Here is a 24,866-nt window from a genome sequence, read left to right as displayed (position 1 = left end):
GCCAGCTTGGGCACAAAGACCACATGGCAACCTAATCAGACAAAACTTCTGTCTGAATTCTGAGCCTTCGCTCCTTGCAGACAGCACCCCGCCCCCCCCCCCCCCCCCTCCGCCACCACTCCGAGAAGTACTGGGCCTGTTTTGAAGAAAGCAGCCAACAGCCATGGAGGGGGCTCTCTCTGAGTGTAGTCTGAGGTGGTCTTCAACTTGACTTGGGGACCGAGGTCCTCTACACTCGTCTTTCCCACCCTCTGGATCGCACAGCCGAAGCACTAACTTGGTTATTCATTTTCCAGCTGTTCTTTCTGAAGATGGTGTTTCCATCGCACTAGCTCTTTCCAGAATTCCATGCTCATCAATTTACATCATGTTGAAGATCAGTTTGGTCATGCCCGGTGGGCTCTGGTCATATTCCTCTTCAATGTCCTGTGAGTTTTGAGCCTGAGAAGCTGTCTGAAGGGATACGCGCAGGGCTGTGGGTGGATGAGTTCTCCGAGGGCGGTCCTTGGTTCCTGTGTGGGACAGCCCTGGCCTTCGTCTCAATTGTGCAGTTTTCAATGTTCTGAAAACGGATTATGGTAGCAATTGTACAATACTGCTTGATGTGATTGAAAGATGGAACAACGTGATGTCTGCATTAACTCCTAATAAAATGGTTTTGGGAACAACAAAACAAAACTTTGTCCTAACAAACCTCCACAATATTGTTGTCCTTTGGAGAGGAGGAAAACGTTGCTGTAACGTTCTGTCCTGAATTGAATTGGCCTAGCAGATCCCCCTGGAGCCCACAGTTTGGATTGGACCCCTTCCCTTTATGAAGCCCCCACCCCCACCCCAAACAAGACTAAACCAAGTGTAGGCCCAAGAGAACTTGCCTGAAGAAACCCTTCAAGCCATTCACGGAAAAGTTTTCTTTGCATTCCATTTTCCTGTACTTTCCTAGAAACCCCGTGTCTGTCCAGAGGGCAGAGGGTGGAGGGTCTCCACAGACAGGGTGGCTCGGGGCCACCTTTGTGGCTGATGAGTTGCACTTTGCTTTGGGAAGCTATCCTAGTGTGGGCTGGGTCTTGAGTTGCCACATCGGGAGTTTCAGTTTTTCTTAGTCATCATTCCAACTTCTGGGTGGGTCTGATAGTGACTCTTAGTCATCATGATGGGGAAGGGCTGCCTGGATAAGCACATTTGGCAGGCCAACCTTTGGGAGAGAAACTCTTGAACTTTTCTGGCAGGAATTTGTTCCGCCTCTGGGTAGCTTTGCTGAGTCCTTCATTTAAAGGCTGACATGCTAAAAGTAGTCTTGGTAATATAGCTGAATAAGAAAAATCTGAGGCCAGAGTATCAGTTTATCTTCCTAGGCACACTATAAATGCATGATAACATTGCATGTAGGTTTCTCCCCCGTTCAAAGTTCAAGTTGTTATCCATCTGTCATTCCTTCAAGTGGTAGGCAGGGTGGCCTCCAAGTCTGGAAGTCAGGGTGACTCAATGTAAGGAAAGGTGAATTGGTAAGTTTTGGGTGGTCCATGAGGACACATGATAAACTAATATGCTCTGTGTCTTTAGGCTTTATGACCAGCTGTATATTATTGTACATACCGAGACACAAAATTCACGTCTGGGGTCACTGTTCCACTTTATGAACAACATGATTCCCCAAAGTAGAGATTTTTAGGGCAAGTCCTGACTCTGATTCCACACTGGAGGCCAGAAATTTATTTGAGCTCATCATTCTTTCACACGACTTCAAAGAGTCCTTTCGGAGTTTCAGCCACTGGGCCCCAGGCCACCACCGGCAGTGACTGAAAGAACCGTGCGGTCTCACTAACAGTCCCATTCCAAAACATGATTGGGAATCAACTGCCTTCAAGTCAATGCTGTCTGTGCTTCTTTCTTGACAGTCAGTTGTGCGTACCCAGCCTCTGGTACAAAGTTCTCTTACTTACAGTTCTTGGGTGACATGCCAGCCATGTCATTTATTTTTGTATGTAAAGTAGGAGTGCAGGGATCGCATGATGTCAAAAATGAGACATTGGCATTGCTGTGATGCCGTTTCTGTGTGCACCTGAACATTCCCACCCGAAGTTCCCTAACTCTAGGCAGCAACAAATTTATTTCCCATCTCTATAACTTTGCCATTTAAAGAATGGAACCCAAATAAAATCAGATCATCTACATATACATCCATACATAACACAGGCAGGTGTGCCTTCGGCTATTTTTTCCACTTGGCCAAATTTCCTGCAGGCTGATTCAGGTGACCTATCAATAGTTTTTGGATTTTGTCTTGTTTTCTCTTCCTTTTTATGGTGGAGCAAGATTCCATGCTCCTCTGGCTTGTGTAGCCATTCCCTTACCGAAGGACATCTGGGCTCTTTCCCTTTTGGGACTGTTCTGCCAAACATGGCGATGAACATTTATGCAGAGCTTGCCGCCTCTCTGTTTGTCTCGTGATCGCTTGGCTACCTCTAAAAAGAAGAGGCCAGCTGGCTTTCCAGTGTGTCCTGGCCAGCAGTGTGCGAGTGACCGGGTCGCTGTGCATCCTAGGCCACGTTTGCCATGGGCCCTTGTTGGAGTGGGCTGGGAATGGGTGTGTGTACCACACTGCAGGGTGGCTCTGGTGTGCATTTTGCCTGATGTGTGAGGGTATGGGCAGGACATCTCTTTCGGGGGTTCTTCCATGGTGAAAGGTACGCACACAGCTATTGCTCATTTTCTAACAGGATCATCAGTGGGATTTTTGTTGTGAAGGTTTCATGGTGTTTTGAAATGTATTGATAGATTCAGATGCTAGTCTGTTGTTTGTATGGCTTTTCTTCCTCATAACTGAGCTTTCCCAGGGCTGCCGTTTCAGCTAGTGATTTCCACTCCCACCCCACCCCTGTTAGTCTCGTGGTGTCAAGTCCACATACTCTGTGCCTAGCCCCTCAACCCTGAAGAATTCCTGGTTTTCCCCTAGCAGATTTCTGTTTCCTGTTTCATTTGTGGATTTGATTTCTCTGTGACGTGTGAGACTCTAGGGCTTGAAAAAGCAATCCCTTGGGTTTCTTCGTGTGGGCCTATTTCTGGGTTCTCTTTTCGGCTCCCTTGATCGACAGACAGTTCTATTGTTTCAAACAGCCCTGTCGGTCTTGCCCATGTTGTGTCTTAAACCCGGGTAGACCAAGTCTACTCACTTCATTCTTCTTGCTAGCAGTTCTTTACTTGGTTTGTAAGCAGGCAGCTTGTCCCGAAGTGAGTGTAGTGGAAAAGACCTGGGCCATGTGAGAAGCCTTTGGTGTCATCGAAGAGCACCGCAGGTGCAGCATCATTTGGCAGCTGGCACGCAGCCTCCATACCAGGGTGAGCCCGTGGCCATCTGCAGGGCAGCCGTCCCTGCCAGGCTCGAGCTTCTCAGATTCCTGCCCTTGTATTTCATTCTTCATTGATTCTGCATCCACTACAGATAGTACCTGTCAATCTGCCTCTCCCCCCCCCCACCCCCACTAAGGTGACAAGCTCAATGATCCCTTGCCTTCATTTGCTGGATATGCACTGTGGTATTGCCTGCAGGCTCACATTTGCAATCTGTTCTTGACCTAGACTTGACCTTTGTCTATAGGGACGTTCCCAAACCATGAAAATCAGTAAATGGCTTCCCTAGTATTAGAACGTCAGGCACTGTCAGTTGCCTTCCCAACACCTCCCTCTCTCCTAGATTCCTGGTATGGTGTGGGATGGCAGGCACCCCTTTTGCTGGTTGGCATGGCTTTGTGGCCAGTGAGACATCAACAGATGTCACTGGGGAAGTCCTGGGCCAGATGCACTGACCTGACCTTTCTTCCTGCTTCCTGTCTTCTGTGCACATTCTGTCTTCTAGAAAGTCATGGAACCCACTCAGCCTCTGATGACCCTCTCCTATATTCTCTTCAGCCTCCTACTTCTGTTTTTTAAATTTTTGTGCCTTTTTTGCCTCACCCATCCCTTATTCTAGAAGGGAGAGTAAATTCTCAGTGTTCAGTCTGCCACCGTGAGCCAGAACCACAGCCTCTCCAGAGATCTGTTATCTCTGTACCAGCAACCACAGTGATTGAGAACATGCACTTTGGGTCATTGGTATTTGGGACATGAAGAAAAGTTTCATTAAGAGGATGATGACTAGCTCCCGAGGCCCTGCCGCCCGGCCCGGCCTTCAGCGGCGTCCGTCCGGGGAGCGGTGGGCGCCGAGGTGAGGTCGGGCCGGGCTGGAGCCGGCACGGAGGTGAAGGGAGCCTTTCCGAGAGCGGCCCTGGCGCTCGCCCCGGCATCGCCCGGCTTCCTAGGCCGTGGGAGTCGGGCACTGAATAAGGAAGGCCCAGGAAGCGGCCACGCGTCTGGAGAGTGCTGCTGTAGAAGGTGGACAGAAACGTGGACTGCTCAAAGGACACACGATCCGCCTCGAAATAAGGAACCCAGAGTGCCCCTTGCAGGCAAGGATGCAGAGACGAATCTTGTACTTCGGGCAGGATGTCAGGAGAGACCAGCCCCCGGAGAAGCCATCGTGCTTGGGCAAGTGGCTGGGCAGGGAGCAGAGGAGGGCCGCAGGGAGACGGTGACACCACGGCAGCCACACTGGCTCGGGTATAGGAACGATGGTGAGGATGGCGCCGGCCCGCCTGCCTTTTGTTCTCTTGTGCGTCCATCTGGTTGTTGTGGGTCAGAACCGACCGGATGGCAACTAACAACAGCAACCTCAACCACCTGGTGAAATAGATTACCGTGGTCACTTCCTTTTAGGAAAGAAACGGTCCCAGAGGGACAGGCTGTGAACTTCGGATGTGAGGCTGGAGAATGGCCCCTGATGCTGCAAATGAGCCTTCTAAATGCTCGAGGAAGGGGGAGCCAGCCCGGGTGCAGGATAGCACGCCGAAAAAGCACACAACATTCCTCTGGTCCAGTGGTTCCCAACCTTCCTCATGCCAGGACCCTTTGATACAGTTCCTCATGTTGTGGTGAACCTTCCAACCATAAAGTCATGTTTGTTGCTACTTCATAACTCATTTTGCTACTGTTTTGAATCATTCGACCTCTGTGAAAGGGTCATTTGACTCCCAAAGGGGTCACGACTCACAGGTTGAGAACCACTGCTCTAGTTCTTTAATGCATTCCCCCCACACACTATCATGAGCCCAGTTCTACTTTACAAATCTAGCTAGACCAGAGCGTGTACACTGGTACAGATACGAGCTCTCTACACACAGAATCCAGCACAGATAAGCCCCTCAGGACCAATAATGTAAGTAGCGAACCATGAGGGTAAGGGTAGGTGGGGGGAGAAAGGGGGAACTGATCTCGATGATCGATGTACAACACTCACCCCCCCTTCCACCAAGGGACGAACAACAAAAACATGGATGAAGGGAGACAGTGGAGGGTGTAAGATATGAAAATAAAAATTATCAAGGATTCATGAGGGTGGGAGGGGGAAAAAGCTGATACCAAGGGCTCAAGCAGAAAGAAAATGTTTTGGAAATGATGCTGTACAAATGTGATGTACAAATGTGCTTGACATAACATGTTTGGATTGTTATAAGAGCTGTAAGAGCCCCCAATAAAATGACTTATTAGAATAAAAAAAAAAAAAGAGGATGATGACTACTAGCATATTGATTAAGGGCAGAGTTGCCCAGCCCGTTATTATAAATCCTGTCAATAAACTGTATACCTGAATAAGTTAACTTGGCAAAAGTTGTCTAATAAATTCCCAACACGGACCAGATAGTAACAAGATTGCCTGCTGGGGCCGCTCCTATACAGCCAACATCCCCTGGGGTTGCGTTCTTTAGTCATGGCTTCGCGAATTGGCTTACAACTGCAGTAAGTGCTGCCACCTCCTGGTTCGTGGCCCAGTTCCTGAGGGCTTCAGAGCTGTGGCCAGCCCTCACTCTGCCTGCAGCAGTCTGGAATGACGCAGAGCCAGGCATAGGAGGAGGAAGTAAGATGTGTGACTCACTGCCTCCAGGAACAAATGCCTCCTTTGTCATGAGACCCGCAGAATTGGATGGTGCCTGGCTCCCTTTGCTCACTATTTGGAAAGAGTGCTAAGGGTGGGGTGGGGCAGTAAAAAGTCTTATTTCTCCAGGCTTTCTGGTGGCTGGATGAGTCCCTAAAATGATTACCCTGGGATCATCTTTAAACTTGAAACCAAAAGTATGCCCTGAAGTCATCTTACAACCAAACAGTAGCTAGCCTAACCAAATCAATGGCGTTTCCTTCAGCTCTCTTGAGAACTATCTAGATGGAATCCAACTGCTGGCAGCTTGACAGATTGGATGAGAGCCTTAGGAGGCAGGGAGCTGATGACACTGGAGGAGGAACACCTCAGCCGAGGAGGGTGAGATGGTGGCACAACCCAAAGAACATCCTTGGCTGTCACCAGGCAACCATTTCAGGAGCCTGTCCGGCCTCCAGGGCTCTAGAAAGTCTGGAGCCCATGAGAATTTGACATTCAGCTCTCTACCCCGTCCCCCGTCCCCCACCCCCCCACACACACTTTCTGATCAGTGTCACTAAATGGTCCACGTAGAAACTTTTGGATTGAGAAGTGTTTTGCTGTGTACATGCTGAACAACGGCAACGAAGGCAGTTTGACAAATGTCAATAGCACACACAAGGAAAAGAGCACGGGGTGGCAAACTTGGGAAATCCCTGTGGGTTTGCAGACCCCCGTGGATTTCCGCCATTCTTTCCTGTGCCGGACATTGCTATTGTTTTGTCTCGACAGACAGCGGCACGCCAGCTGAATGCTGTGACTGAGGACATGTACTCCAATGGGGCTGCTGCCCCAGACAGCCCTGGCCAGGGGCAGGAGATGCGGAAAGTGCGCATCATACAGTTTGAGAAGGTCACCGAGGAGCCCATGGTAACCGCACTGCTTTATCCTGATCCACCAAGTCCTTGGGCCCGAGAGGCAATGAAAGAAAGCAGCTATACAGGGAACTTGGGAAGCAATGGAGTCTCGGTGTCTGCTCCTCCCCATGCTAGTTGAGAATGCCCCTGGGGTGAGAAGTCAGAGAAGGGTTCAGTCAGACAGCACTGCCTTGTTTGTCCCTTTCCCAGCCCCCTTTTCTTTTGATGAGTAGGCCGAATAAAATCTTGTAGTCTCCTAAAAAATAAACAAAACAAAATCACTATCAAAGATACTTGGGAAAAGAGCTTAAACTAAAGCTTGCTGTTCCATTGTCAATTTCAGGGAATCACTCTGAAGCTGAATGAAAAACAGTCCTGCACGGTGGCAAGGATCCTGCATGGAGGCATGATTCACAGACAAGGTACTTTGCAGGGGCTCCTGTTCAGAGATGTATCACTCATTCCCTGTTCAGCTGGGTGGGAGGAACCCTGGAGGTACAGTGCTAAGCTAACCAAAAGGTGGGAAGGTCAAAGCCACCAGCCATTCCATGGGAGAAAGATGTGGCAGTCTGCTTCTGTAAGATTTGCAGCCTTAGAAACCCAGAAGGGTAGTTCTACTCTGTCCTGTAACATCATTGTGAGGTGCCCTTGACCTGATGGCTGAGGGTTTGGAGTCCCTGGTGTGAGGAGGAGGAGTCTCAAACTCCCTGTTAGCTCAAGGCCGATTCCTAGAAGGTGGAGGTTAGGCATGCGTCCAACCTTCTTTCCCGAAGCTGACCCTCACTCCCTGGGTTTCATCATCTATTGCAGTGGCTTCACAGAATGCCCAGCCTGTACTTACCATAATGGAGTTTATTAGGTTACCAGATTCAAGATCAGAAACTCAGGATACAATTCTTTAGTCAACCCAGCCTCTTGTCAGCCATGCCTATAGGCATGTCTCTCTCGGGCCTCAGCTTCTTAGCCAGTTGGCAACTTGACCTCTGCCCTGTTCCAGAACAATGTTATACAACCCTTTAAGCTCTGCTGATAAATGGCAGAAAGGTTCTCCACTGCACCAGTAAGCCTCAGCCTGAAGGTCTCAACTCTCACTCTGTGGGCTGCCAAAACGAGCGCACTAGACAAGTACCCAGTACCCCACTCTGAAAGCAAGCCTCCCAGTGCAAATCCCCTCACTCCTTCTCAACCATTTCTGTGCAGTCACAGATCTTCATCTCTTGGATTAAGGAGGCTCATTCAACACAGGGATCTCAGGGTCCAAAGGATCCGCTTCATTCCTGGCTTTTTTTGTAAATGGTAGTGAAATACTACTCCCTTTCTGCTTCTGGAATGGCTTGTTTTAAGTCTAGTGAGATGACAAAACTGACCAATCCCCACGTTAAGAGTTCCATCCACCCTCTTTCCATTGTCATGCCCCCCGCCCCCGCCTCCATGGGTGTCACGGACCTTATATGAGCTTACAGTATTAGCATGCTATATTAGTTCCCTTGGTGGGCCCCAAACCCCTCACTTTTGCAAACTTCTGCCTAGTCCTTTGGTGGGAGTTAGCTACAAAGACAGTGGCTTCCCTACTGAGGGAGTGCTGAAACCAGCTTTCACAGGCTGACAACTCCCATAGGAGGTAGATACCACTATTATACCAATTAGCATCTGAGCAATTCCTCCATGCCAACCATGGCAGCAGACTGGAAAGAAGCCCGGATGGCACTGTGACTTAGGCTTTGGGCTGCTAAGTGCAAGGTTCATGGTTCTAAGTCTCTAGCCACTCTCAGGGAAGAAAGCAGTCTGTCTGCTTCCATAAGGATTCATAGTCCCAGGAACCCGAGACAAGGTCTCACCAGGCATCAGGATCAGCTCAAGGGCAGTGGGCCTGTCACGGTGATAGTGACACCTTGTGCTTGATGAATGTTTCATTCTGTTGCAGGCTCACTTCACGTGGGGGATGAAATCCTAGAGATCAATGGTACAAATGTGACAAATCACTCAGTTGATCAGCTCCAGAAGGCCATGGTAGGTCTTTTACTATGTTGGATTACATCTTCTATTGTCTCTGTGAAGTGTTGGGCCACATTGCTACCAGTGTACCTAATTTTCTGTCCAAATATTTCTGCCTTCTCAGTGCTAATACTTATTTGTTCTGTGACAGTAATGAGAGTTCTTGTTCTCATGTAGTAGACATAAGCAATGGGGCAAATAACCCAGGCACCAAATTGTCAAACACCAAGGTGCTGGGCATTGTGTTTGGTGCTATTCAAGATAATGCCTCTTCTCTAGAGCTGTGTGGCCTAATTGCAAATAGTTTGCAATTTCCCAGATGGATTTCTGATTTTGAATTCTCATTTAATTTTGTTGTGGCTATATGATACAAGGTATATGATTTTAATCCCGTGAAATATGGTGAGAGGTTTTTTTTTAAAATAATTTTATTGGGGGCTCATATAGGTCTTATCACAATTCATCCATCCATTGTATCAAGCACATTTGTACATTTGTTGCCATCATCATTTTCAAAATATTTCCTTTCTACTTGAGCCCTTGGTATTGGCTCTTCATTTTCCCCCTCCCTCCCACATGAAGTATTGGTAATTTATAAATTGTTATTTTTTCATATTTTACACCTACTGCGGTCTCTCTTCACCCAGGGCTGTTTTATGGGCACCATGTGCACTTGAAAAGACTATTTTGCTTGAACTTCCTGCCTGTTTTCCTGGTGGCGCGTTTCCTATAGGAATTGCAGAATGAGTGAGAAGCGGGGATACAGTGATAGATTTAGCACATTGCCGTTTTCAAGTCATGATGCCACTGTGAGTTGAAATAGACTCAATGTTGACTAATGTATATGATCTAATTCCACTTTTGTCCAATAATTGCACACACATACAGGACAGCAAGTAAAAAAAGTCTTGCTATTCTGTATGAAAAAGACTTGGAGACTCTCTGACCTCCTCCAGCTACACAAAGGAAAAGAATCCATCTCCACACCAACCCAAGGCCAATTGCCATTAGGCAGAGGTCAGATATGCCAATATCTACATTCTTCTGTATCCCATTCTGACACCACCCATTCCTGCCGTGGTACTCTACTTTTCTATTATGTTCTAGAACCCATTTCAATGGCCACACAGCACTCACATGTGATACCTGCCTTAATGGGGCTTTCTTAGGGAAGTTAACATGTCACCACAAGTCAGGGTCAGTAAACAGAAAGGATACAGTCACTGGTTCACAGCAGCGCCTCTCCTCAGCCAGCAGCAGCCAAGCTTTTCCCTCCAGGGCTCCAGTCGCATAGCCATGGGTTCTCTTGGCTTCTGCCTCTGCGGGCCAGGAAGTCCACTTGCCACTCCACCTCACTGTCTCACCTCGGCTCAGTAGCCCCTCTGCTCTGCCCCATAGTCTCTGTGCCATGGCCTCTGGTGCCTCTGAACTCAGCCTTCACCGCTTTCGGCAGGGATCTAACACATGCTCCCCTGGCTCTTCTTCTTTGATGGTCCAGAGAGTCTCTCTCCCAGCTTGGGAGATGGCTCTTACACACAGAGGAATGGTTTTGATAGAAGCAAAGGGTAGTGACTTGATTCACATCTTTCAGTAAGATGGGAACTCAGAATGCCTCCCACTTTTTCCTGCCCATTAGCATAACAGGGAACTCCCTCCGAATTAGGATTATAACCACAGGCATAGGATATAAAATTTATAAAACATTACAAAAAGGAATATGTATAGAAGAGCCATATGAAGACATTTCACTTCACAGACCACACTCTGGACCTTCTAGCCATTATCTCTTTCATACGTGGACATGCAAAAAAATTTAACCGCCCCATACTTTAAGTTACACCTTCTACAATTACAATGTGACAATCTCCTTTAGCCCTGCTGACAGTCACACCGGAATCATGTAATTCCTCCACCCTCTTTCCTAGACCCACCAGAGGGGAAAGAATCCTGATGGCCTGGTGGATTGCTCATTGAGCTATGAGCCACAAGGTCAGCAGTTTGTAGCTACCAGCAGTTTGCTATCTGGGAGAAAAATGAGCTACTCTATTTTAAAGATATACAATTGTAGAAGCCTGCAGGAACTGTTCATTGTCTGCTAAAGTCACTATGTATTGAAAGGGACACAGTAACTCTGAGGTGTTTTTGTTTTGTTTTTCTTTTTTTCATTCAGTAGAGACCCTTCCTCATCTTACCCATCTTGCAGTGAAATGAAAGCAGGGAAGGCAACCATATACAATCACACAAAAATCGCAACGCATCCAAAGGCCGGCCATCCTCAGAATTCACACCATTTGGTTCACACCACATCAGCATGGCAGGCTTGGCATCCTCCTAGGATCCCAATTGTGTTCCTTTTAAACATTCTTTCAGTTTGGGGTTAAAAACATACAGTGTAAAGGGGAAAGCTTAGACCCATAGGGTGGTGAGAGAAGGGTTCCCACTGAAGTGACCATAAGCCACCTCTGGCCACCCTTGGAGAATGAGCAGGTACATTTTGATGGGGAGAGAGCCACTGTGCAACTGTCCTGGCCTTTCTCTCAACCGTGTGGTTTTCCATTTTCTCCAAGCTTCTTCCCAATAAACTGTGTGTCCTTCGGGAAAATCTATCAAGAGTAACCTTTGGGAATCCCAAGAAAGCAGCTACCATAACCTTCTGAGCTGACTTCGGTCTTGGATTTCACTGACCACCAGCAGATCCCCTTGAGAGAACGTGTCTGCAGTCAGCCACTGATGACGCAGTCATGTTGATGCTCATGTGGTCTGGAAGAAACCCTTGCCTGTAGGAACTGGAACCCTAGTAGCAATGCTGTTTAAAATTATTTTTAATCATTGTGTTGGGAGCTCTTACAGATATCATAACATTCCATGGTTCAATCCCATCAAGCAGTATTGTACAATTGCTACCACCGTCTGTTTCAAAACATTTTCTTTTTGCTTGAACTCTTTGATATCAGCTCCCCTTTATCTTCTCCCTCCCCCACCCTACCCCCGATGAACCCCTTTTTTTTCCATATCTTACACAATCCATTATATCCATTCACATTACAATTCTCTTGTTCGATCCCATAGAGTGGGGTTGTACAGTCATCAATGCTATCAGCTCCCTATTCCTCCCCTCCCCCTTTTCCTGTACCCTCAGGAACCGTTGCTCCTGTTACTATTTCTGAAGGGTTATCTATCTTGGCTTTCATGTACTGAACAATCTTAAATGTACAAATGAACATACACAAATCTTACATGATCAATGAGGTAAAATAAATAAAAAGCATAATAGTAAGGGGAGGAAATATTAAGGAACTAGAAGATCATTTTGTGGTTCATCAGTGTTATACTACACCCTGGATTTATCATCCCGTCTGTGTGGCCTTTCTGAGAGGGACTGTCTAATTATCTTACAGGTGGGTTTGGGGTCTCTACTACATCCACGCCCCTTCACATCAATTTGGTTGCTTGTCTTTGACCTTCTGATACCTCTCCCCGTCGGCACCTCTAGTAGCAGTACTTTTTTTACTTACCCTTGTATACATAAATTAATCGTAGTATTTCTTACAATTTTGTTTACTTTTTTTTTCAATAGAAAGAAACCAAAGGAATAATCTCATTGAAAGTGATTCCCAACCAGCAAAATCGGCTTCCTGTACTACAGGTAGGTGGTGCTGTACTTTCTTTTCCAATTGGGCTGGTGGCTGGATTGGGGTCCAGTGATGAAGTATGGATCTTTGAGATTTGGTTGAAAGAGATGCAAGTCTGAGTTCAAAATATCTTCAGTCACCTGATGTTTGTGAGAAACCAGGATACTACGCAGCCACTGGTTTCTGGCTCTACGCTGCAGTTCTTCTTCATGCTCTCTAGACACATCTTAAATGCAAATTGGAAACACATAGATTGCTTGATCCACTTGCCTTGAGGCAGAAGCCCGTGCGGACAGTAGACACTTAGTCCGGGTGTGATCATTGTATTAGATCTGCTCAGAAAGAACTTTGACTCTTCTTACCGCATGCGAGAGGGAAGGGCTTATCAGTGTAGAGAGGGTGGAGAGGCAGGAGGACAGCTCCAAGGAAATGAAGACCTCATTCACAGATGGGAAAATGCAAGCCATTATTGTGTGTAGAAACTAATCAAAGCAGTGGTCAAAAACAAAAGCAGCACCCACCTTCATCGAGTGGCCTCTGCCCCTGTGGGAGGAGACAGCTCCTCGCTCCCCCATGGGTGGCCTGGGGAATGTGATCTGCTGGCCCTACAGTTAGCAGCCCACCCCATCGCCCACTATAGCTGTCTGGCTTGCTCCCGGTCATCAGAGATGCAAATAAGTATGTCGGAGATAACGATTCTCCCCAAGCTAGTTGGCAAAAGCTCAACAACGATGACAAAGTCCAGTGATCAATCATGCTCACAAACACATCTGTGAACACTCGGGACGCACTGAGGTCTACCGTGTGTAAATTAGAGTGCGTTCATCGTCTGCTGGAAAGAGTGCTGCACATGCTCAGAAATAGGCCAGATGGAACTTGGCCAAATGGCTGAGGAAGAAGAAGGGTGTTTTCCAACGGGGAACTGTGAAGTTTCCATCACGGGTTCTTTACAGATACTTATAGTGCGACGGCATCATTGTCTTTTCAAGGAAACTTTTCACTGATCGGGGGGGCGGGGGGGGCAGCAGGGGTGGCGGCTGTGAGTGTACACGCAACAACGCTCAGCTCTGTGTAAACTTCTATGCCTTTTTGCAAACGGAACAGCCCTGTGTGACTGAAGAGCACCTTGGTGTGAATTCCCCAGTGCCTCGTTTCTGTCACAGTTATTCTCGAGGGTGAGATGATGTATGTTGCTGTTTCATGGTGGAAGCGTTCTCGCAAGGGACTCACCCATTGTGCTGTTGGACCGACGTCAGGTCTCCGGCGCAAGTTTCTGTTGATCCCTCCTTTACTGCCGTTGCCACGCCGTGACCCTGCTGCACAGAGCAGACCTGCTCCTTTGGCTGTTCATCTTTCAGGCAGCATAAAGCCTAATCATTGGCCTGGGGCTTCAAACGAGTGACCTTCCAGTTGGCAGCCCAGTATGTTACCTGGGAAGGTGCTAGGGTGATGCACATGGTCCGTGTTCAACTGCTCACTGCAGGACCACAGCCAAGGAAGCCAGACCAAGTCGAGTGACTGCTTCTTTGAGTTGGAATTGCTGACAACAAATCCCAGACACCTGGGGGCAGAGTTGCCAGCGAGCAGCCAGTTTCCTTTCCCAGCTGCGCTGTGCAAGAGCTCCTGCCAATTGTCCCCAAACCCTTAGAATTGTCTGATTGGCCAGTCCACCTGAGCCCTGTTGGTGCGGATGTGGTGAGAGTCGAATCGCCACCAAGGCCTTTATCCTGTGGAACTGACGGTGGGTTTGAATCGCCCACCAGCAGTTACCAGCTGAGCACTTCACTGGTGCACACCCTGGGCCCTAGTGGGTAGGTAGTGATTTTTAATTCTGCGATTTAATTGATCTTATCGATGCAGTTTTGATATTTGAAAATTCTATTTGGATATCCTCTGCTGTTCTAGGTGTTTGGGGTTGTTGTGTTTGTACTAGCCTTTAGTGAGTACGAATTGTTCATTTACATGAAATCCTTATATACTTTTTAAAATGATGAATGCTTTCTATGTCTTATTTTAAAATATTTCACTTATCACAAGTTCAAGAAGCAATTTTTTCACATTTGCATCTACAACCACCTGCAATGGCTTATTGTGTATGGAGGAAGATAAGGGGTCAAAAATCCACCCTATTTTCAAGGCCGATATCCATGAACTCAGCATCATTTACTGAAATAACCACCTCTGTCATAAACCATATGGAGAGGTCTATTTCTGAACTGTACAGTGGGGAGTTGTCTTAAAAAACGTGGACGATATTGAATTAGAAGAGAGAAATAAAAACAGAAATGTTCTCAACATAAGCACTACCGACAGCCAGACACTTGTGTACAGGATACTACCAGCCATTATTTAGTCTATCCCTTAAGAACTGAGGGTCTTGGGGCTTGAACTGGCCAATGCAGTCCTATGACAATGATTGACTCATAGGTCCCCGTGGAATATTTGTTAAGATGAAGCCAAATCAGAATTGTCAGGTGGATACCTAATGATTTCCCATCAAAACTCACAGAATTGCACTTGTTTGATGAGATGACCTGAGTGGAAGCATTGTCCTGGCAGAGAAGGACACCTGGGCATTATTCTGCTAAAGCTTTGGCTAACTTTGCAAATACAGATGTTCTTACCCCAGAAAGTCAATAAACAAACCCCCTTGAGTATCCCCCCCAAAAAACGTGTCATGACCTTTTCAGGAAAGGGCAGGAGGATGTCACATTTGAACTCCTCAGGCTCCCAAGCCTTTTTGCCACAAGGCAAAGGTGAGACCCTCCATCCTTCTTAAACTGGTTCCAGCACCAGCTGTTGCTCCCCTCCCGGGGCACTTTCCATTCTCCACACTAGGGGGCTTCAAACTGTGGCCCACGGGCCTCATGCAGCCCGCTGAGGACATTTATCTGGCCCATCTGGTGTTTGTGCCCCATTTTTTTTACATCACAATAAGCTATGTGCAGTGTGCGTAGGAACTTGTTCATAGTTTCTTTTTAAACTCTAGTCCGGCCCTCCAATGGTCTGAGGGACAGTGAACTGGCCCCTGTTCACAAAGTGTGAGGACCCAGTGGGCTCCACACGCTACCTCTCGCCTTGGTGCGAGAATTCCTTGCAGTGGCCACACAGAACTCAGACGGTGCTCACAGGATGGGGCTTCAACTGTTGAGTCAGGACAGCTTTTTTCTCTGTCAGTCCCACAGGCAGGCCTCTCTGGAGCTTGGAGTCCAAGAGATGTGTTCCACTCCTGGCTCTTCTCTGTGGCTGGGAGTGAGGTGCTCCCACCCCACCCCCCACCCCCGACTCCCTGACCCTGAGCTGGGCCGTTGTCTACCCAGCCGGATGACAATCTCAATGAACTGTTGAGGATCACTCCCAACAGAGTCAGAATCCACTCGTTAGCGTCCCCAACCAGCAGGTGGAAAGTTTGCTCAACTTTAATTTTGCACTCAATTGTGTCCGATGTCAATGCTGCTGGCTATTGTTTCTGCTGTTAACCATCAATCCTCTTAATTAGATAAATTGGTTGCTTGAAAGTCAATGTGGGTGGTCGACTGCAGCAGGCTCCACTGTCAGCGTCATCGTATCCTTTCTTAAAGAAAACAAGGTCTTCATTTGTAAAGTGCCAATTCCCTAGATATGGCATCTACATGAACTCGCAGGAGCACATCAGTGATGGCACCATGCATCCCGAGCATGGGCTGCTGGTTCTCGCTCGTTTCAAATGAGTGTCTCCTCCATCTCAGAACCTGACTCGAACCTGTTCTGAGAGGTTTCATATTCACATTGTCAAACAGTCGCCTAGGAATGAGCTCCAAAGCTTACTGAGCATGCTATTGCCTGTGACCACTCCTGAATGCCCCACGTATTAGGAGAGGCCTGCTCGTAGACCTGGATTCTACTCCCATCTCCACTGGCTCGCTCAGAGACTTGGTGGACAAGAAGAACTGCTTTCGGCCCTTAGCCATCACCATTCGCACCTGCAGTCATTCCTTGAGTGCAGTTAGGTGAAGCCCAGGGCTGGTGGGAGAGAAACACACACACACACACACACACACACACACGCACGCACACACGCGCGCGCTGCACACGTGGGTTCTCTGCTTGCTGAGACTAAGGTGTTGCAGCTGCAAGCATTCTCATTCTGCAGACGGGGCCTCTGAGCAAATCAGAGGCAATGATCTGTCCATGGATCTTGTCCCCTGCAGCAGCAGTCTCACCCATGCCTGCCTTCTTCCTCAGATGTTTATGAGAGCACAGTTTGACTATGATCCCCAAAAGGACAATCTGATTCCTTGCAAGGAAGCAGGACTGAAGTTCGCAACTGGGGACATCATCCAGATCATCAACAAGGATGACAGCAACTGGTGGCAAGGGCGGGTGGAAGGCTCTTCCAAGGAATCGGCAGGATTGATCCCCTCTCCGGAGCTGCAGGAATGGTGAGCTGCTTTGCCAGAACTCTAACCTGTTGGTGTTGCTAAAAAGTCACATCATCTCATAATTCTGTCATCTTGTGTGTGGCTTCTCTTTCTCCACCTAGCTTCGCTGGCAAAAGGGACATATATGAGTTAGCATCTGGGCCTTAGCAGATGAGGTAGGAGGGCCTGAGAGAGGATGGGAGAGGAAAGGATCTGTGTGTGTGTGTGTATGTGTACACATACATGGGCGCATGCCACTGAGCAGCCATTCAGGGAAGACAGAGCAAGGTTGAGTAGGGAACTAGAGTGAGTAGTGTGGGCTGGGCAGAGCCCAGACTGGGGCAGGTTCAAGAAAGACCTAGTACAGATAGCCTTATTTGTTTCTGGAGATTTTCTCTAGAGGGAGGGAGCAAAGACGTACTAGGCACCGGGCAAAGCCGTGTCAGTAAGTGGTGATTGGACGGAGTGGTTTTCTGTAAAACAGGAAAAATGAGTTTGTATGCTTGTGTGCTAACAGGCTGATCCAATGGAAAGAGAAAGGCCTCCGTGTACACAGAGAGAAATCGGCAACAGGAGGCAGTGCTGCTGGTTGTACTCTCCCAGAGTAGTTAAGTGGACAGCACATTCAAGGATAACATATAAGGAGGTAGATCCCCCCCTCCCCCAACAAAAAAGCTCTGTTGAGCGGAGCTTTTGTAGTACACATTTTTCCTACTAGGGAAGCATCTAGTAACTCGCTCTGAGTTAGTGCACCCAGTGGTGTTGCCTGGGAAGGTTCTCTGGTCACAGTGAATTGTTTTCATGAAAGCAGTTTCACTCGAATCTAGTTTTTTATGACGGCTGATTTAAGAAAACAGTGGGTGGCTGTGAGATTTTGTTTCAGGCTCGAGTAAAAAGCTGCAGAAACTGTTGTGATGTTGAACACAGCTTACAAGGACAGCACTGTGGGAAAAACTCAGGCGTCTGGTATAACACAGAGCCCCCACCATGACTCCCGTTGTTGGTGTCGACTATGCACGCGGAGTGAGTCACAGTGACCCCGGTACAAGAGCGACATCTTGTCCAGTGCTGCATCATCCTCAAGAATCATGGCTACGCAGAGCCCATGGCTGCAAGCACTGTGTCCCTCCGTCTCGTTGAGGGCCTCCCCTCCTTTTCTGCCCTCCCACTTTGCCAAGCAGGATGTGCTTCTCCAGGGCCTGGTCTCTCCTCACAGTATGTCTGCAGAACGAGAGACAGAGCCTCACTACGCTGACTTCTAAGGAGCGTCCTGACTGTGCTTCTTCCAAGACAGATGTGTTTCTTCTTCGGGCCATCCAGGGTCCGTTCCCTGCTCTGCCCTGGCGCCATCGTTCAAATGCAGCTGTTCATCTTCTTTTAGTCATTGTGTAGAAAACACTGTGACTCAAGCTAGGCTTGCCTTAGTCCTCAAAGTTACACCTTTGCTTCTTGACACTTTAAAGAGTCTCTGGCAGCAGATTTGCTCAGTGTAAAGCGTCATTTGATGTGTTTCTTTTAAATGCTGCTTCCACAGCATTGATTATGGATCCACATTTGGCCACTTCAAACTTCTCCTCTTAGCATGCTGCTGCTTTATTGCTCCAGTTATGAGGACCCCTTTCTCCTTTCTGTTGAGGTGTGATTTATACTGAAGTCCTAGTCATTCATCTTCACCAGGAAAGGGCTTGAAACCAGGCTGGGTCATTGGCATATTGTACGTGGTTACTACGGCAGGTCTCCTCCGGTCCTGGTGCCTCATCCTTCTTCATGCCAGCCAGCTGTTTGGGTGATCTGCTCGGTATACAGATGGAATAAGTACGCTGAGAGGCTACAGCCCTGACACGCACCTTCCCTGATCTTAAACCACACTTTGCCCTGGTTCTGTTCACACAGCTGCCCACGGCCTGCATGAGCACAACCAAGTTCCCATTCTGTTCACCATTATCCGTGATTGGTTCTGATCCCTATCGCCGTTTCCCTTTGCATACTCTGTAAGACACAGGTTGACATCTTGCCGGTATTCTCTGATGTTGACCAGGATAGCCCTTGTTCCTGGGCCTCTTCTGTACCCGGCCTGAGTTTCTGACCCTGTCACTGGTACTACCTAAACAACTTTTTCATTCAGCAAAAATCAACTTGGACATGATATTAACCATTACTGTTGTTAGGTGCCACCGAGTTGGTTCCAACCCCTAGTGACCCTCTGCACAACCGAAGGAAACACTGCCTGGTCCTCACCACTGTTCGTTCCTGTGCTTGGGCCCATTGATGCAGTCACCGTGCCAGTCCAGCTTGTTCAGGGCCTTCCTTTCTTTTTCTGCCCTTATTGTTCGATAATTTCCTAATTATTTTGAATCACTCTTCTTCGGAATGGGTACAAAAAAGGATCTCTTCCAATTGGTTGATCAGGTAGCCGGCTTCCAAATTGTTTTTAGCAAAGTGTGTGTTTTCAGCATTGTTCTCCTTTCTTGAAATAGCTCAGTTGCTAGCCCATCAGTTCCTAGAGCCTTCTTTTTTTAAACTGATCCATTCAATGCAACTTGGAGACTTCTTCCTCCAGTCTCATTGGTTGTTCATCATGTGCTGCCCACCGAAATGGTTCAGTGCTGACCAATTCTTTTTAGTGCAGTGACTCAGTGTATTCCTTTTTTTCCACCTTCTTCCGATGCTTCCCACAGAGTTCTTTATTTTTCCCACTTTCAGCTTGAATTTTTTCTTCAGTTCTTTCAGCTTGAGAAATGCTGAGCATGCTCTCTTGCCTTTTAGTTTTTGTAACTCCGGTGTTTGCAAAATGCATTCTAATACTCTCGTTTGTCTCCTCGAGCCACCCTTTGACATGTTCTGCTCAGCTCCACGATGTCATTGATATTTGAGAGCTATCTCAGACTCTTTTCTGACACCTGTGTTAGTCTTTTGTTTCTTTCCTATGTTTTTAATGACCTTTGTTCCCCTAAAGTGTGATGTCCGCCCACAGCTCATCTGGTCTTCTGTCATCAGTGTCAAGGCCGCTCTTCAGATGGTCTCTGAATTCAGTTACTGAGCTTCTCCGTCATCTCTTTCCACACACACATAGAGTGGATTTGCTTCTTGTACTTTGCATCCGGCAAGGTACATGTGTACAGCTGTCGTTTATGTTACAATAAGGTGTTCGCAATGACTAGGTCAGTGGCCTTGCAAAATTTCTATCATGTGGCCCTCAGACTTGTTTCTATCACTAAGGCCATATTTTCCAACTGTTGATTCCCCGCCCCCCCAACTTTCACATTCCAGTCACCAGTATTTATCAATGCATCTTGATTGCATATTTGACCAATTTCACACTGTTGGCATTTGTTAAAAAAAAAACCCTTCCGTTTCTGTATCTTAAGCAGTAGTGGTTGGTGCATAACTCTGTGTAGTAGTCCTTTCAACTGATTTCCTGGTAGGTGTTTGCACATTATCCTTTTACTGACAGCATTGTACTTCAGAATTGAATATGAAATGTTCCTCTTGACCCTGAATGTGCTGTCATTCTTTCTGAATTTGCCATGTGGTCACATCAGCCCCCTTTAGCTCACTACTACCTGGGATATTGATCTTCAAGCATTCCATTTCAGTTTTACAACTGCCAGTTGCCCTGGTTTCCTATTTCATCCAGTATGCCTTGTGGATGGATATTCATGGATGCGAGCTTGCAGCCTTTCCCTGTCATTCTGCGTCAGGCCACATCAGCTGATGAAGGTCCCTAGAGCTTTAACGTACCCACGTCATGAAGGTTGCCTGTACTTGGTGCTGTGGTTCGATTTGCTGTTTGCTTCAGGGGCACGGGGATGGAGACCGTGGGGCGACTACCTTTGGTTTCAGAGGTGTCAGGAAGACGGGGATCTCCACGAGACACTGTGTGCGCAAAGGAGAGAGGACCCGAGAGCGGCAGTCACAGGCCTGGACGACCTTGGACTGCTGTCATTTTCTTTCACTAGGCGAGTGGCAAGTGTTGCTCAGTCGGCTCCAAGTGAAGCTCCGAGCTGCAGCCCCTTTGGGAAGAAGAAGAAGTACAAAGACAAGTATCTGGCGAAACACAGCGCAAGTAAGCTTCCCGGGCATCTGCTCTTCCTGGGCGTTGGCAGCCAGCATTTGGCATATTTCTCCAGCCTCTTCCCCATCCAAACTCATGGCCATCAAGGGCATTTCACCTCGTAGCCACCCTAGGTGGAACTGCTACTGGGAGTTTCTGAGGCTGTGAGTCTTTGCAGGAGTAGAAAGCCCCATCTTTCTCCCTTGGAGTGGCTGGTGGTTTCGAACTATGGACCCTGTGGTTAGCGGGCCAACGTATAACCGCTACACCACTGTGGTTGGAATCACAATATACTCAGATTCTAAATGGGTCCAAGCAGGTTTCAGAATAGCAAAGGAATAATTTACCATTTATTAAGTGCCTGAAATCGCTCAACAGGGAAGTTGGGCTGTGGGCACTGGTGGGGGAGGGGAAGTGGGCCCAGAACTCAGGCAAGATCAGAGTCTCTGTGTTGTTCCGAGTGCTTGTGTGTGCGCTTCCTGTGTCTCTGACCCTGACAGCAGTTTCACAAGAGGCACCAGGCATGTGTGGAGGGGAGAAAACACTTAACCCATCAAATGAAAATCACAGCGGCTGATGAGTCTGAAGTAGAACAGCGCTGCCCGTGCGCTGAGATGCAGTAGACATTCAGCACGCACATATTCTCTCCCCTCTGGCTTGTCCCTGTTGCCTCAAATTGTCTCCCAGTTTAAAATTTTGGGAAACATTGGACCTAGCCCATCGGAGGGGCAGGGCCGCAGGGCTCCGTAAGGCTGACCAGGAAGAGGTCCCAAGCCAACCAGAGTTGGGGCTCCAGTTGGCTGACTCAGCTCCTGGCGTGTCCTTGTTGTCCTTGCCAACTGCCAGTGAAAAGATAGGAAACGCAAAGGCCCTGGGGTTGAACCGTGAAGTAACCCGTGAGGCAATTCCAATACTATGCAATAGCTCTGCTTACTGCGCCCGCCAGAGAAGTCTTAAGCATTGTTCTCTCCTTGTAGTGGGAGGTTTCCAGTGGGGAGAAGCAGGGTGATATTTTTTGGACAATACTTCTAATTGAACCAGCTCAGAACTTCCAACCCAAGGAGACAAGCTTGCTTCTGCAGAGAAGCACTCGATTTCCAAATCTCCAGCCTAGAGTGGGCTGCCTGCACTTAGGACCACAGGGATGCTTCGGCCGTGCTGGAAGGCAGTGCCAGCTAGTAGCCTTTGTAGCTGAGTTTATGACCATCAACCGAAAACAGAAAGTCGCCACGTATTTGCGTGGAGAAAAGCTCCCTGTGAGGGGCTGTTGCCAGAGGAAACCGATTTAAACAATTCCAGTAGCATCGTTCCTCCACGCTGTTTTTTCCCCCTAAGTTTTACCATTCCTGAAATCAGCATTGGGCCACTAACTGGAAAGTCGGTCGTTCCAAACCTCCAGCCACTCCATGAAAGAAAGATGGGGCTGTCTGCTCCTGTAAAGAAGAAGGGGGGAGGGGGAACCGATCACAATGATAGATACATAACGACACACAGCCCCGCTTCCAGGGGGATGAACATCAGAAAATTCAAGGGGAAGGAGACAGCGGTTGGTGTAAGATATGAGAATAATAATTATAATTTATCAAGGGGTCATGAGGGTGGTGGAGGGGAGAGAGGGGAAAAAAGAGGGGATGATACCAAGGGCTCAATAGAAAGTAAATGTCTAGAAAAGAATGATGGCAACACATGTACAAATATGTTAGATAAAACTGATGTATGGATTGCAATAAGAGCTGTAAGAGCCCCCAATAAGATGATCTTTTAAATGAAAAAAAAGTGTTATAGTCTTTGAAACTCACAGGGGCATTTCAACTCCATCGTATAGTTGTGCTCTGAGCCAGAACCAACTTGATGGCAGTGAGTTGAGTTGGCCTGAAATTAGAATGTGCCTTTATTGTGATAGTGTCTCCTTAGGGTTAGGCCACATTGTCTTAGAGCAAAGAAGGAACCCTGGTGGCACAGGGGTTATGAGCTTGACTGTTAACCAAAAGGTCATCAGTTCGAACTCAGCACTGCTCTTGTGGAGAAAGGTGTGGGAAGACCCTGGGTCCAGTCCTTTCGACTTGCTGGGTGTCAGAATCACATCAATGGCCACAGGTTTGGTGTTGGGTTTTTTTTAGGGTATTGAAAAGTGTTACGCTCAGAAAAACAAAACCAGTTTCTCATATAAATGTAGTGGTCAGAGATCAAGAAAGGATTTTTGGAATTTAAAATTAGATCGCTGAAATAAAATGTAGTGGAGACCGAGGCAATCACACAGATTATCTGCTTTTGCTAAATACCAGCATGTGCACCTCTGACATAGATTGCATTGAATCCCCTCAAAATACTTGTGAGTCTGGTGGCCTGTGGTTCCCAGTGGTTTGGAAGTTCTACATGCTGAGGTAATCATCTCCCAAGAGGGGATCTGCTGTGACCAACCAGGTCGTTATGGGGGCCTAGGGGGAGGTGTGAGGTCACAGCCCCGAGGCACTGGAAGGCAAGGATCCCTGGGGTGGGGCCTTGACCACCACTTATCTTACAAGAGATGAAAGGAGAGAGAAACTAACAGAAGGAGGGAGCTCAGCACCGAGAAAGAAGCCCCGGGATTTGAGTATGCAGCTTTGGGGCCCGAGAACCTTCTAGAACCAGGGGAAGATTAATGCCAAGACACATGGAGCTCTGTAATGAACACTGGGCCCACAGAGAATACAGTTCTGTTTGTTAAAGACAGAATCTGGTGCTGAGAGGGGGATGTTGCTCTCGCAGATACCAGAAATGTGGAAGCAGTTTTGGAATTGAGCAATGAGTAGGCTGGAAGAGTTGTAAGACTAAAAGTAAAATCCGACATTGCCTGGGAGAGACTATTGGTGAGACTGGGGCTGTAGTAACAGCAGTTCTGCTGGGACTCAGAAGGAAGCGAGGAGAGACTGCGATGATGCGAGAAGGGGCAGCCCCATACTCTTGGTAAAAGAAGCAGGGCACCTGTGAGATATGCCATAGGCGTTACCGCCCAGCAGGAGAGAAGTGAGTGCCTTTGTTCCGGGAAGCTTCCTGGTAGAGAGTAGTGTAGTCTAGCCACTGGATGGAGCTAAAAAGTTTGGTAACACTTGTTCAAGCAAAGACTGACCATTCAAGAGGCCAAGCAACCAGGAAGCAGAAGCTAAAAAGCAAGCAGGGGCCTGGGGAGCAGAGCTCAAGGCCCGTGATCTCTGGCCTCTCAAAGGGTGGGGTCTCCTAGGTTTTCAGAGTCAGCTCTTCACCAGTTTAATTTTGAAGGGTGGGGCTGCTGTTCCTAAGTGCCAGGGCATTGGGGCCAGGTGTGATGCTCCAAGCTGAGGGGATTGGGGGGTATTCGTGACCCAGGGGAAGAAGACCTGCCTGAACTAGGAGAATGGGGCTATCCCAAGCTAAGGGAGCAAAGTGAATTTATACTTCTAGCCTCTTAAACTTTGAGAATACATTTTTAAATGTTAAAGCCATCCATTAGTGTTCTTTTTGTTGTAGCAGCATTAGAAAAATAAGACAAGTTCTTTGTTGAAAAATCTAGATAATGTATAGGACACATTATGATATTTATGATATGCTACTGATGATTCATCAGTAGCATGGGCTGGTGATTATACCTTCTGCATGGTGAAATCTAACGTGCTTGGCTGAATTGGGCAAAAGAAGTTCTTGGAGATTTGGGTTTGTGGGTTCCATGGAACCGGAGTTCTAGGAGTTTGGTTTTTCTGGATGGACTTGGAGGGAAGCAGTTCCTTCTCTAGAGCGTCCACCCAGCAGCTCCTGGGTTCTGATTTCAGGGATGGCCGCCTTTTGTGGTCGCTTCTGCCTTGGAGAGCAGATGGAAGGCTGGCACTTGCAGCCAGCAGATGGAAGGAGCTTGGAAGGATCCGAAAAGTGGGCCTCGGGGCTACTAGCTCTGCATCCTACCTGCTT

General features: G+C 47.8%; 1 protein-coding gene across 1 annotated transcript in view; it reads left to right on the top strand.

Annotated features, from left to right (window-relative positions):
- The window catches only part of MPP1 (MAGUK p55 scaffold protein 1), a 33,147-nt gene that overhangs the window by 5,024 nt on the left and 3,257 nt on the right, over nucleotides 1-24,866 (top strand). Inside the window, exons 2-7 of the mRNA XM_075538248.1 lie at nucleotides 6,740-6,877; nucleotides 7,208-7,286; nucleotides 8,789-8,874; nucleotides 12,437-12,505; nucleotides 16,716-16,912; nucleotides 20,851-20,957. Coding sequence (XP_075394363.1) covers nucleotides 6,740-6,877; nucleotides 7,208-7,286; nucleotides 8,789-8,874; nucleotides 12,437-12,505; nucleotides 16,716-16,912; nucleotides 20,851-20,957 — 676 coding nt within the window. The remainder of the gene's footprint in view (nucleotides 1-6,739; nucleotides 6,878-7,207; nucleotides 7,287-8,788; nucleotides 8,875-12,436; nucleotides 12,506-16,715; nucleotides 16,913-20,850; nucleotides 20,958-24,866) is intronic.

Source organism: Tenrec ecaudatus, chromosome X, assembly GCF_050624435.1.
Source record: "Tenrec ecaudatus isolate mTenEca1 chromosome X, mTenEca1.hap1, whole genome shotgun sequence".
NCBI lineage: Eukaryota > Metazoa > Chordata > Mammalia > Afrosoricida > Tenrecidae > Tenrec > Tenrec ecaudatus.
This window is presented reverse-complemented; position numbering and strand designations above follow the sequence as displayed.